The sequence below is a fragment of the Maniola hyperantus genome, chromosome 22, assembly GCF_902806685.2.
Source record: "Maniola hyperantus chromosome 22, iAphHyp1.2, whole genome shotgun sequence".
Classification (NCBI taxonomy): domain Eukaryota; kingdom Metazoa; phylum Arthropoda; class Insecta; order Lepidoptera; family Nymphalidae; genus Maniola; species Maniola hyperantus.
Genome location: NC_048557.2, coordinates 7359384 through 7374683, shown reverse-complemented (window position 1 = coordinate 7374683; position 15300 = coordinate 7359384). Strand labels below are relative to the sequence as shown.

General features: G+C 40.0%; 1 protein-coding gene across 4 annotated transcripts in view; it reads right to left on the bottom strand.

Annotated features, from left to right (window-relative positions):
• Nucleotides 1-15300, bottom strand: part of gol (goliath) — a 100079-nt gene that overhangs the window by 17582 nt on the left and 67197 nt on the right. For all 4 annotated transcript variants that reach the window (XM_069506245.1, XM_034980778.2, XM_034980779.2 and 1 more), the window contains 2 exons: nucleotides 7815-8012; nucleotides 6814-6913 (listed from right to left, as the gene is read on the bottom strand). In XM_069506245.1, coding sequence (XP_069362346.1) covers nucleotides 6814-6913; nucleotides 7815-8012 — 298 coding nt within the window. The remainder of the gene's footprint in view (nucleotides 1-6813; nucleotides 6914-7814; nucleotides 8013-15300) is intronic.

The window sequence follows — 15300 nt, the reverse complement described above, 5'->3', positions numbered from 1 at the left end:
AATCCCCTTCACACGCAACTACCTACCTAATACCTAGTTGTTTAGTGCCTAGGTGTTTGCGTAGGCACCGTATGCGTGACTGCGTACACATTGCTAATACGGCCTTAGGTCCACTTGCATGACAGGCGGTTAAATTTATGTTACGGTTATCGTTAAATTTTGACCGTCGATAAAAGCAAAACGGGTCTATGTTTGACCAAAGTTTATCCAAACTATATCAAAAGATATCCATTTAAAATATAAGTGTCAGACAGCTGAACTTACGTATTAGTCGCACTGCAGTTTCCTTGACACCGCGTCGCGAGGAGTGGCCTATTATCAAAGGATTCCGGATGGGTTAAAATACTAGTCGGGCATACTCTAACTAAGACATGAGGAGTTCAGCCGTCAAACGTTTAGATTTATACTTACTACGCACGAGACAGGTCATTCTGAGCAAAAATGTTTGCGAGCTACAACATGATGTTCAGTGACATACCTAATAATTTTGCCAACTTCATAGAACACGATTTTCGTTTGAAATAGCCCTTCTATAGGTAATAATTTAGTTCCATGGTAGGATTAAAAGTTTACGTAACCGTAACGTTACTTTAACCGCCTATCATGTAACTGGTCCTTAGAGCTGTATTAGTGCTAATGTGATCGTTTCAAGCGGGCTTCTCTACCAAGGTGATGGCGAGTTTGTAGATCTAGCCGCTAGACTAGCCGGCATTGCAACGTTTAGCTCAAACCAAGGGATTTACAAACTTGAGATTTTGCGTGTAGGTTGTCGTTATAATGTAGACCCCCCATTAATTTTTTTTAGAAATTCTTCTAGCGTGAGCGAAACAGGACGAGTCAATTATTAAACTAAAACCCGAGCAACTCTAACCCCCCTGGCGATTTAATTAAATTTTTTAATTTTATTTATTTTGTAGAGACAAACAGTTACAAGCAGTTAAATAGATAGTAGGTATATATATAAAAACACTTAATCCTAAGCAGTCTCCAATGAGAAATTAACACTTATAATAAAAATGTCCACAACACACGAATCACTTTGGCAGATGAAATTGCTCAGCTTACAGCACCGATGCAGAATTGCCTGTTTATCAGTCATCTATCGGATTATACTTTGGAGAGTGTGCTCAGGAACTTCACCTTGGTCTTGATCCTTTTCGGTGGTAGAATGGTGAAAGCACCATTCTACCACTGAATAGCGAGAAACCGTGAACGTTGACATCCTTAATATGTGGTCGACATCCAATCTATCTGTCCTGCCAAGTATAACTGTTGTGCCTTCAGGGCAAGAGTGTATGGGCATCTTCTAAGCAAGCGCACTCCAACTAACGCTGAAATCTATAGAGGGTGTTTTGACTTTTGTTAGACTTGAGTCACTGTTAAAACGAGACAGATTTATGCCAGCTATATATATCGCTGTCTCGTTTTTACCGTGTCTTAAGTCTGAGCAAAGTCAGCTCTATAGATCTCACCCTTAGACTTCATCACTGCTTTCCTTAAATCCTGACTGTCGTCAAGTGCAAGCCTATACAATAATTTAAAAAAAATAATTGCTAAACAGCGACGTACTAAAACGTACAGTAACCGGCAAGAAATATTGTACTACATCGATCTTTGGAAAGGGATAGCGGAGCGGTTTCGTAGAGCGTGGTCTCTGTCGTTGTGACCGACAAAACGAAAACGTCACATAGGTATGAGTGACAGAGACAACGCTCGACGAAGCCGAAATCCCTTTTTAAAGGACGATGTACAGTATTTTCTGCCGCCTACTGTAAGTATATAAGTAGCATCACTGTTAGCAAAGCTGTTTAATATAAAATTGAAAAATGATCGATAAATAACTTCGTATAACTAATAATCCCTTCAATTAATTAGCAATTAAAGATATCTTTGTTGTGTGTTTTCCATTGTTCACAGTGACGCGTGCGACGTGCCTACGCGCCGGTCGGCCTTCATCAGGTAGACCGATGACCGTTTAAGGTCTGGCATGGCGACGGATTTAACTCCCGCAACTAAATTAAATGAATGGAACGGCCACTCCGAATAAAAATCGTGTTCTATGAAACCTATATGACAATATAAGAAACTGTCAAAATTAGTATGACGGAATCACAGACCATCACCTATAGACTCCTAATAGCTGGACACCCCTGATCGCCAAGCTTAGGCAGTTGCTTAGCATAAAAGCCGGCCCACGCCCACTCGGTACCCTCATTCCGCTCATTGTCTTGATTACGTGACTTTTGAGTTCACCAATCACCAATTCAAAGTCGCTCAGCGAGCTATGGAGAGGGCTATGTTAGAAGTTTCCTTGAGGGACAAGATCCGAAATGAGGAGATCCCCAAGAGAACCAAGGTCACTGACATAGCCCAAACTATTAGCAAGCTGAAGTGGCAGTGGGCAGGTCATGCCTGTCGTAGAGGCGATGGCCGTTGGAGCCGGAAAGTCCTTGAGTGGAGACCGCGTTTAAGCAAGCGTAGTGTGGGACGCCCTCCAGCACGATGGACCGACGATATAAAGAGGCTGGCGGGAAGTGGCTGGATGAGGAAGGCTGAGGACCGGGTGTGGTGGCGCTCTTTAGGGAAGGCCTATGTCCAACAGTGGACGTCCACAGGCTGATGATGATGATGATGATGAATCACAACAAAGCATTCTCCCCTGTCCCCAGTCAACATTTTACAATTTTGTTTTCATGCAAAACCTGGTATATACGTACTGTTAGGATGAATTCTCTGTGCATCAGAATGAACTAATGATATCAAGTTTTCTGCTGACAACTTTATTTAATTTATTCCGATACTAGTTAGGCCTAGGTATGGAGTACTCTAGCTAGAGACAGATGCATATGGAGAGGACTGGAGGAGGCTTACACCGCCACAGGCGGTCCTTACATAGGTATAAATAAAATATATACCTACACAAATAAGTAACAAGCATGTTTTTATTATGATATGAATATTTTATTATAAGGAATAAAATAGTGCCGACGTCACTAAAATGGCGGCCACGCGCATTAGCTATTTGCGGGATCTATACAATGTCTCATTACTCATAAACCTGTTAGTGACGTTAGAAAGTTCTCAGTTAATTGAGATTCTATTAGAAAGGCCAGAGAGACGGTACCACGACGTACTCCGATTGGCGCGGTTACTAACAGCACAACAGGATTTATGTTATCGAATAGCTAGGCTAGGTATAATATTATGTAATGTACATACCAACCTACTCTTACGTACATTTTTATGCCTTTTATTTATTTATTCAGATCTAAGTTGAATGCAATCTCACCTGGTGGTAAGTGATAAATGATAATGCAGCCACTCACACTGTCATCCAGAGGTATTTTTACGTGACGCCAATTGTTAACCATAACAGAGTCAACTATGTATAGTGAGTGAGCTCTCGGTTTTGATCCTGAATCAACATCTGTCAAATCTATACTCAATAAATAAAATTGAAGTGTCTGTCTGTAATTTCGAAATACTCATGTGGTTATTTCTATGGGTTATTTAAACTGTACCATAACTGAATCACACGTCACACGCCATTTTAACTCTATGGGTCAACTGTCATTTCAAAAGTTTTTGACGACCTCCCTGGCGCAGTGGTGAGCGCTGTGGTTTTAATAGTGGGAGGTCCCGGGTTCGATTCCTGGCAGGGGTTTGGAATTTTATAATTTCTAAATTTCTGGTCTGGTCTGGTGGGAGGCTTCGGCCGTGGCTAGTTACCACCCTACCGGCAAAGCCGTGCCGCCAAGCAATTTAGCGTTCCGGTACGAGGCCGTGTAGAAACCAAAGGGGTATGGGTTTAATAAAAACTGCCATATCCCTTCCAGGTTAGCCCGCTATCATCTTAGACTGCATCATCACTTACCACCAGGTGAGATTGCAGTCAAGGGCTAACTTGTATCTGAATAAACAATAAAAAAAAGTACGGTTCACCTTTAAAATAAGGACTAAAATCGTACTTTTGACATGAAATTTGACGCAAAAAGTTAAAATGGCGCGTGAGGAGTTAAATTTTATGCGTTAAACATACAACACCATACAAATAGGGCCCCATTCTCGTCTCTAGAAAATTGAAATGCGCAAACGTTAGGTAGTAAATAGAGACAGTGGGTATGTAGGTATTTAGGTTTATGGTAAGTATATGTACGTAATTGCCAGAGATTGAAGACCTAGAACCCTAATTGGTTTCAACGCGGCTTCGGACCGGAACGCTAAGTCGTTACGTGGTATCGTAATTCGTAACTAGTTATTTTTTGTGTGTAACTTTTTGTGACTTTTGCATACCTACCTTTATTTAAACCATCTAAAACCACTATTAAGACCATCCTATTAAACGCAAGGTCATATCAATTGACCGATTAGGGAAATAAAAAAGCCTTCGTTTTGGGGCAGTCGAGAAAAAATCTAAAGGCACCATTACACATTGGCACAAATTTTTCGGCAAGTGTCAACAACATAATATTTTGAAAAATATAAATGTTGTTTTTATGTTTGTATGAAATCCCATAAAAGTTGAGAAGCGCTACGCGTGGGACGACAAGTGAGCCCGTTTAGAAATTAGACCATCGTGTATCGGCACTTTATATTGTAACTCTTGGATTGCACCTTTAGCACCTTTTTTCGAATGGTATGTTTTAATTCTTAAAGAAACAACAAAATTAGACAATAAATAAATCCCAAATTTTATTAAGTAAATATTAGTTTGATATTACATTTCAAAATATCGCTTGGTCTTCACATAATTGAAACGTACACGTTTGCTGAGAGCTTTAGCCGAGTGCGTTAGGTCAATGTGTACAAGGCTCATAAGATTTTAGGCATAAGGTACACGGTATGCACATTGCGATAACATTTTGATATCAGAAAAATGGAAACAAAGAGAAATAGTTCCGCAACCTAAAAATAAAACTATTGTAACAAATAATCTTGATAATTTACGATTAGAATTCAGATAAATATTGGATTTAAAATAAAAATAGTTTGAGGAAAACAATAAGGAAGTTCCTTTAGTCGGTAACCTAACTACGTATTAAATAGAAGTTTGTTTTGGAAATTAATTAGAATAGCAATCTCCCGGATTTGCAATTAGTAGGTATGACTAAATTATACTTTACTAGATGATGCCCGCGACTTCATCCGCGTGGTTTTAGGTTCTTAAAAATCCCGTAGCAATTCTTTGGTTTTCCGGGATAAAAAGTAGCCTATGTCCTTCCCCGGGATGCAAGCTATCGCTGTACCAAATTTCGTCAAAATCGGTTGAATGGATGGGCCGTGAAAGGCTAGCAGACAGACAGACAGACAGACAGACAGACAGACAAAGACACTTTCGCATTTATAATATTAGTATGGATAGTATAGATTAGAATGTTGATTTATGATTAATCACGATGACGAGTGATTACACAATAGTTTCGAAATGGCATCATGGAGATATGACATATATAATAAGTTATTTATAAGTAGGTACCTAATCTCTCCATTCGTACCTATTCCTCATTGCTAAGGGTTTACGCATCCATTAGTCACTAATGGTAGCGGGTTTGTTGGGATGACATTAAAATAATAATGCAGTAGGTTCTCGGATCCTTTCGCACACTCGACATAATACGGTTTCTCGTAAAACCTATCTCTGACACCTATTAATAATAAGAACAGGGACCGAACGGCTTAATGTGCTCTTCGAGGCACGGAACAATCGGAAAAGTCAAATTCGGACATCCGAAGTCATTTACTCTTCACAAAAAGCCATGTAGCTTCAAGCGTTGTCACTGAAACCTTGTCCGTATATCGGTCATGCAGCATACTGTAGTCCGCAACAGGCTGAGATGGCAATCGGGGTATGTAATGTAAAGGTAATGCGGGGGACGTCAGCCGCGCTCGCCCGCACCAGGTTATCGCGGAGGCTGTGCGGGTGTGCGGAGCGTTCCCTCCTCGATTGCTATCTCGACCTGTCGCGTACTATACAAAGTTCTCGGATCAATTATATTACACTGCTTGGTGGAAAGGAAGATTGTATTTCGCTCTGTAGTGGCATCTTGAAGATGAAAAATTGAAAGATGAAAGACGAGGGGTAATAGCCTGGCATGGTATTAGAGCCTCAATAGCTCAACGGGTAAAGGTGTGGACTGAAAACCGAAAGGTCGACGGTTCAAACCCCGCCCGTTGCACTATTGTCGTACCTACTCCTAGCACAAGCTTGACGCTTAGTTGGAGAGGAAAGGGGAATATTAGTCATTTAACATGGCTAATATTCTTTATAAAAAAAAAAAAAAATGGTATGGGCATATAATGCGCAGGAAAAAGCCATGTCACTAGAAGAATGTTAAATATGCATGTGAAAGGAAAAAAGAAGAGAGGACGACCAAAGAAAAGGTGGATGGATTGCGTGAAACAGGACATGCGTGTAAAAGGGGTGGATAATACGTTGACGGATGACAAAGTGAGTGGAAGAAAAAGACATGTTGTGCGGACCCCACGTAGCGTGGGGAAAGGTAAGGAAACAGAAGTGGCATTTTACGCCAACACTTAACGCCTTAAAAGGTGTGCATACTCGAATTGGACGAGAGCTGATGAACATAGTCAACAATCTACAACACAAAAGGGGAGGATATTTACTGGAATACCCCCTAAATTCTACAAATTTTACACACTTACCCAAAATCTGATTATGACTAGAAATAGAAAGCCGATGGCAGATAGACATAATATTATAAGACATTTAAGAAAAAAAACTTGAAGCGGTTGGCCATAACTGCTTCGAACAGACCATGTGTGGGGAGAATTCGGAGTGAGGAGAGAACTTACGTCCGTTGTCGGTGGATAACTTCATCTTCTCCAGCACGGTGGTGTCCCGGTCGTTGTAGATGAGCACAGCCGAAGCGTTCGCCCGCCAAGCATTCTGAACCTTGAAACAGGAGGGTAAACAGTTAGCCGTCTTCTTCACGCTAAAACACAGACACTTTACAAAATAAGTTTTAGTAAGGGTCGAAATTTTTGATATATATTTAAAACAAAAAAAAACTGGGTAAATTCAAGAACTGGTAGATATATTATGGACTACGGCCATGCCCTCAAGCACATTCAACACGGAACGAAACGTGCGATGAGTGTGTTTTGGTGGATCTGTGTGGTGTTGTGTTGTGGTGGTGCGTATTGCTTGCTTGATGGCTGGCTTTTCCTGCATGTTTAGCAGTGAGAGAGCGGGTGGTGCATGTTGCATGGGCACCATACAGATTAAGTCTTTCAGCGGATTGTATCAAATTAAGCGTTCGGTTCCATGTATATATATATTATGGACTTCATTCACTAACGATTATTACGTCGCGACCATGCGACACAGTTATGAGGTTAGTTATTATGACAGTCGATATCAGCTGATAACGGGAAATGATGAAGGACCGGATTAACCAAAATAGATAATGTTGGTATAAGGGTCATATACTTTTACATAGATATACTCCATGTAAGTCGTATAGAGCCACATTTTTTTTACTTACGTAGAATAATAATAAATGAGGATTTAAGGGTACGACTGCAACGTTGAGTTCAGAAACTTTTGCACCTTCATCTGCGCAAAAATCCATGTTGCAACATCAGATTGGACTACTTGTTTTGCGCGCACTATGCGTTGCGTTAAAGTTTTGCAGCTGCCTCGACGAATCACCGCAATCCGGGGCTCGCGAAGCAGCGGCTCGGTGGGAGCAGCCGCGGACAAGTGCAACCTGTATGGTCACGCTCGCCTCAGTACCCCACTATACCTACTAGTGATTAGTGATATAATCTCAAAGTTGCTAAACTAGTGGTACCTTAATCTCAAAGTTACAGCTGCCTCGACGAATCACCGCGATCCAGGGCTCTCGAGGCAGCGGCTCGGTGGGCGCAGCCGCGGACAGCAGAGGCCAGGTGCAGCCTGTGTGGTCGCGCTCGCCGTCAGGACCCTTGCCCCGGACGTGGACAGCCATGCCGCGGGATGAGCCGATGTAGCCCTCGCCGTATTTGCCGGACTGGAGAACAAAAATAATATAAGTCAAAATCTCCGGTTTTAGCCTATGGAATCCTCGCCGTTTTTGCCGGACTAGGGAAGAAAAACCAGTCAAGTGCAAGTCAGACTCGCAAACGAAGGGTTCCATGCCTATCCTATAGAATGTTTTTTGGTTCTGTTGGATGAGTTAGATTTGGCCCTTGGCACGTCTCTCTTGAAAGGATATTAGCATTTAGTACTTCTATAACGTAGAGCCTCACTAAGGATTTTTAGAAAGTCCAACCAAGTACCGCCAGGGGCAAGGCAGATCAGCTAGATAAGATCATAAGACACAGCATCATCATCATCATCAACCGATAGACGTCCACTGCTGGACATAGGTCTCTTGTAGGGACTTCCACACGCCACGGTCTTGCGCCACCTGAATCCAGCAGCTCCCTGCGACTCGTTTGATGTCGTCCGTCCACCTAGTGGGGGGTCTTCCAACGCTGCGTCTTCCGGTGGTGAGGCACAGCACAGCAGAGACTAGTTTGTACAACAAAGTTATAGGTAATTTGGGCAAAATCGCATTATTTATTTATTTATTGACTAATGACTATTATTGGGTAACTGGCAAGCAAAAGCGTAAAGTAAATAAAAAATTTTTTACAAAAAAAATTAAAACCGACTTCGATACACAAACACTAAAAATTGAAAAATAATTTAATTTATTACCGAATATATTATGTATACAAGAGTTAATATAGTTCCATAATAATACTTTTTGGCGCCGGTGCCAATTAGCTTTAGCTGCGCGAATCGTCTAGACTTCATATTTTTATGAGACTCCACAATGGCACCTCATTGGCACCGACCCCAAAAAATATTATTATGGAACTATATTAACTGTTGTATACATAATATATTCGGTAATAAATTAAATTATTTTTCAATTTTTAGTGTTTGTGTATCGAAGTCGGTTTTTATTTTTTTTGTAAAAAAAATTTATTTCACAATTTTTAGTGGTCCCATGGAATTATGCTATGAATGGTTAAAAATCTACTGTTTACTAAGCTATTACACTGATCGCGAGCAATTTACTCTTATCCGTTGAGGAGTTCCAGTATCTATCTTCGAAGATGTTCATCAGATCTTCACCAAATTTAAATGGGACCAACTTTAAAGTATACCCTTTCAAACAAAAAAGAATTTTCAAAATCGGTCCAGGCGTCTTCGAGTAATCGGGGAACATACATAAAAAATAAAAATAAAAAAAATAAAAAAAGATTCCGACGAATTGAGAACCTCCTTTTTTTGAAGTCGGTTAAAAATAAACAACCAACCAAGCAGAAAGGGCCTTAATTAAGGCCTCGTTCAACCAATATTTACTCAATGTGGTAACGACTCGAAGTCACATATACTTACTATACGCGTCATGTGCAAGACAAAAGTGTTTATACCCTGTTCGCGAAGGTAAATACAAGGGGAATCTCTTTGAAGTCCACCGCAAATTATATGCCTACATGAAATATACGCCTTCGAAATGTAAGTAATGTACATCAAAGAGGAGTGCCATAACCACGTGGACAAAATGACGATGAATAATTCTGGTTGCGTTTTTCCGCTTGCAGAATCGCGCTATAGTTTCGTTTCTGGTTTTAAATAGCATCTTTAGAAATGCTAACAAGGCTACCAAAGTTGAAAATCGAAATTGAAATGTCTGAAGATTATCATTAGCAAAATACAAGAGTTGTGTGATTAGCAGAAAAATACTTTTTTACTTAATTTTAATCCAAACTAAGAGTCTTATTTGAAATTCCTACTTCTGTTCAAGAGAAATCGGTTGGTCGATCAAGAGTCAGGGTGCGTCTCTACTGAGGCGGAGCTGGGTGGAGGGCAGCGGAGCGGACCGTGTATTGGCTAATCACAGTGCTCGAAAGTCGAAATCGCCACTCCACATCAGTGGAGACTGTGTGATTGGCTAATTAACGATTTAACGGTCCGCTTCACTCCACTCCACCCAGCTCCGCGTCAATGGAAACGCACCCTTAAGCTAAGATTACGTTTAGTTTAGCGGATGATTTACCCTGTTTAAAGGTTTTGTATGTTCTGTCTTTTATAAGTTACGTTACCAATATTATTGTGAGTGAAGTTAGTTCTTAAGACATAACATAGCAGGCAAGCAGGCAATGACATAAAAATCGCATATTGTTTACATAGCAACCTGCCCACTCCGTCTCAATATGGTAAGGTAGCAATACGTTCGCTTTTGTTTGGAATAATAAAATGCCGTAACAACCGCCTACTGTTTTAAGGCTCGGTGCACATAGTAGGTACGTAGAGATACCCTGGGGAAGATTTTCGAGACCCTTGATTAACTAATTTCTAATACCTATTTGCAACAATGCAAGAATATTTACTAATAACTAGCTAAACCGCTCGTAGTTTCTCCTAACAATATCCTCTATCCTCTAATATTATAAATGCAAAAACTGTTTTATTAGTTTGTCCTTCAACCACGCCACAACGGAGCATCTGATCGACGTGATATTTTGCATGGATATAGTTTAGACCAACGATAGCCACCGAGCTCGTTTGCCATTGGCTAGTTCTACATTTTTGCTTCACTGAGTGATATTAAAATAGTTTTTCGTAGAAAATCTTCTATGAATTTAAATAAAATTTGAAATGAGCTCAGTGGCTATCATTTAATAAATCCACGTCCGCGTAGATTTAGGTCTTTTTAAGATGACTGCGTCCGGTCCGCATCGCGGGCATCTTATAGGTCTTTCAGACGTGGAATCTATCGTCTAAATAGATAAAAGGAAAAGCTGACTGACTCACAGACTGACTGACTGATCTATCAACGTACAGCTCAAACTACTAAACGGATCGGGCTGAAATTTGACATGCGGATTTTAGTAGCCCAGTTCGGTTCGCTCCTTCCTCCCGCACTTATCTCCCGATTGCTCTGTCTATAGGGCTTCGTAGAACATCTGTATGTAGTGAAAACTATAAGCTAAGCTGATTTCTAGCTCCACGGTATGTAATATCCACAGATCACCACCTATAAACGCCTAATAGCCGGACACCGCCGATCGCCAAGCTTAGGCAGTTGCTCAGCATAAAAGTCGGCCCACGCCCGTTCAGTACCCTCCTTTCGCACATTGTCTTGATTACGTTACTTTTGAGTCCACCAATCACAATAAAGCATTCTCCCCTGTCCCCCGCCAACATTTTACGCTTGTATATGCGTACTCTTGAGGTTAAATTCTCTGTGGTAATATCACATCCTTACTCTTCACCGGGGCAAAGTGCGTGGCACAACCCGAAAAATATGCAAAAGTAATGATCTGTTTACCGATAGTGATAGTATGGTAGTCGAATCATATTTCCGTTTTAGGTTATAAAGGTTATCATGAGTTTTCCGTAGCACTAAGGTCATTGGCTGAATTTTACAAAAACATTCTCACTACAGTAAATAATTACTTAATTGATTCTTGTATTTGTTTTTACACATATTGATTAAAAGTGACAATGACCATTGACCTTCGACTCTTGGCTGAAGTTAGTTAAGTAATTGTTTATGAAGTTAGTACATTACATACTTTTTTTTATTTTTTTAAATGAAAATATTACAATAATCAATACTTATAATAAATACTTAATATACATACTTATTTGGCAGACACTTTGTTCACCCCGAGAAATCAAATAGTTCCCAAGAGATTTTCAAAACTTGAATCCGCAAGCGTCAAAGTAAGCTGACTTTAATGCTTTGTACATTTGATATTAGCCTAGAAACTTAAATCATCGTCACCAACATCATCAGCAACCGATAGACGTCCACTGCTGCACATAGGTCTCTTGTAGGGACTTCCACACGCCACGGTCTGTCGCCGCGGCTTCCTGCGACCCGCCTGATGTCGTCCATCCACCTAGTGGGGGGTCTTCCAACGCTGTGCTTCCCGGTGCGAGGTCGCCATTTCAGCACCTTAGGACCCCAACGTCTATCGGTTTTTCGAATTATGTGCCCTGCCCATTGCCACTTCAGCTTTGCGACCCGCTGAGCTATGTCGGCTACTCTAGTTCTCTTACGGATCTCCACATTTCTGATTTGATCACGTAAAGTAACTCCAAGCATAGCTTTCTCCATCGCTCGCTGAGTGACTGTGAGCTTTCTTATGAAGAAACATAAATAATAATCCTAGAATTCTTGTACTTATATGAGGTTATTTCTTATTATATTAAGGCCATAACAAAGAAGCATGATTTTTCCTTATTTACGGCTTTGATGGTCTAAAATACATATTATTATTATGAAATACAAATGGACACACGTAAACAAGGAAAAGTTAATATTAATATTGGTCATCGAATAATTAAGTACTTAAATTATTACTAAACAATTAAATTTATATAGATAGCTTAATTAGACTTTAATTATTTAATATCCTTTAATGAATTTTCTCATCTCATACACATCGACATGACATACGATCGTATCGTTATCACACTTCTTGTTATCCTTAATTTAAACTCTAAGTTCAACAAAAAAGATTATTATCAAATATTAAATTCATTTCTTTATTTTTTCTTGTATTGCCTTTACCTTTACATAATACGATCTCATGATCAACCCATCACCGGCTCACTACAGAGCACAGGTCTCCTCTCAGAGTGAGACGGGTTTTGGCCATAGTCTACCACGCTGGCCAAGTGCGGATTGGCAGACTTCACACACCTTTCAGAACATTATGGAGAACTCTCAGGCATGCAGGTTTCCTAACGATGTTTTCCTTCACCGTTAAAGCAAGTGATATTTTAATTACTTAAAATATATTATACTACTTAATTTCTATAGTATTATAACTTCCACCCATCTCTAGAATTTTAAACTCAGCTAGACTTAAATTAAAGCTTTCTCTTTGAATTCACTATTTTCTTACAAGCTTCACGTTTAGTAATAAGATAAACTGAGTCTTAAAAATTTTGTTTAAATGATCATGCCCATTTTTTAAGGTTCCGTACCCGAAGGATGCCAACGGGACCCTATAAGCATCCGCTGTCCGTCTGTCTGTTTGTCTATCTGTCAGCGGGCTGTATCTCATGAACCGTAATAGGCAGAGAGCTCAAATTTTCACAGAGTGTATATTTTTACTGCCGCATAACAACAAATAATAATCAAAATTGCCACCATGCAAATTAAAAAATTTGAAAAGTACATAGTGTTATATTTTGTACGATGGTACGGAAACCTTCGTGTGCGAGTTCGACTCGAACTTGACCGGTTTTTTATTTTTAAATACCGTTACTCGTGAACCCTCCGCCTTATCAGAAGTTATTGTCGTTGCGCCGCGGTCGCGAACGCAATACTAATCGGCGTTAAAGCCTTCCGCTTCCCAGTAGGTAGTAACGTTTAATGACTTTAAGGTGTTTAAGGCCTCCGATAAAAATGTTAACGTCGTATTCAGCACATTATGTTATCTCTACTACATAACATTGGAAAAGCTTGATACGCCAAAACGGCTAAAACATTCGAAATTGCCTAGAAGAATTATTATTTAAATTGGTCAAAAAATAACAGACAGACACACTTTCGCATTAGATATTATATCATCTTTATATACCATATATCATATTTCTCCTCAGCTCCTACATGTATTATCAGACTACCTCCGTGACCGTCAGCAATTCGTTCGATATGGCATATATGAGTCTAAACCATATCATACGCGATCCGGTGTAAGCCAGGGCTCTATCTTAGGACCTCTATTCTTCCTAATCATGATAAACGATCTTCCAGAATCTATAAAATATGCAAAATGCTTGCTATATGCAGATGACCTAAAACTTATATTCGAAATTACTTCTATCGAAGATTGTCTCAAGTTGCAATGCGATCTTACAGCTGTATATCACTGGAGTAAAGCGAACAAAATGGAGTTCAATCGTGACAAATGTTCAGTTATGACCTTTGGTAAAGTTCGGTATCCTTTGATACATGAATATAAAATGGATGGAATCCCTATTCCCAGAGTACAGAACATGAAAGACCTAGGTGTAATTTTTGATAAAAAATTGACCTTCCATGACCATATTAACACCGTAGCAGCTGACTCATTTCGAAGATTAGGATTTGTACTACGCAACTCTCGGGAGTTCCATAGTCCTTTGGTAATACGATTACTATATTACGCCTTAGTCCGAAGCAAGCTCGAAACAAGCACCTGTGTCTGGCATCCGTACGAGGCAAAGTACGGGCTTATATTAGAAAAAGTACAAAAGGCCTTCCTAAGATACCTGTATAAACGTTGCTATGGATATTATCCTTTCCTATACCCAACCAAATTTCTGTTAGGTTGCTTAGGTTTCAACTCCCTGGAGGTCAGACGCATTTGCGACCAACTCAAAATTATGTGTCAAATTTTGCGAGGAGATGTTAATGCTCCAGAACTTCATAACCAACTGTGTCGCATACGTGTCCCTGAATCCAACAGTAATCTTCGTCCACGAAAAAATAAACTTTTCGTGGTCCCACATCATCGCACTATTGCTAGATCTATGTCACCTATACCCCGTTCATTAGCATCATTCAACGCGCTTTTGGACAATAATGCTCAATGGGACCCATTTAATGATGGGTCTATAATACTGGTTCGGGAGTTACTGAAGTACGCTGAGAGCATTGCATGAATATGTCATTCAATGTTCTCAGCGTACATATTCAAAATTCTTTGATCTTTTATCGTTTTGTATTTTATGTCTTTTTTCTTGTACCTTTATTTGTATTTAAATTTATTATTAATCATCTAGTTAGTGTAAGTGGCACTGCCGTTCTAATTAGATATAAAATAAATAAAATAAATAAATAAATAAATCATCATCATCATTATTAACCGTTAGACGTCCACTGCTGGACATAGGTTTCTTGTAGGGACTGTCCACCTAGTGGAGGGGTCTTTCAAAGCTGCGCTTTCCGGTGCGAGGTTGCCAATCTAGCGCCTTGGGACCCCAACGTCTATCGGGTTTTCGAACCATGTGCCCTGCCCATTGTCATTTCAGCTTCGCAATTCGTTCAGCTATATATATATCGGTAGATATAATACATATATCCCGTGGCGTGCACAGGTATTCAAGCCTGGGTAGGTAATTAGGTATGAGCCTATTTAGTCATAGTGAAAAATAATAAATAAGCTATCAGGACTAGGGTCACTAGGGTAAGCAGTGCATTTATGCCTCTATGACCTACACGCCACTGCATATATCTATTTATTCTAAACTGTTCGCTACTTGTGCATAGGGGGTCACCTTATGCACACACAAGAAGC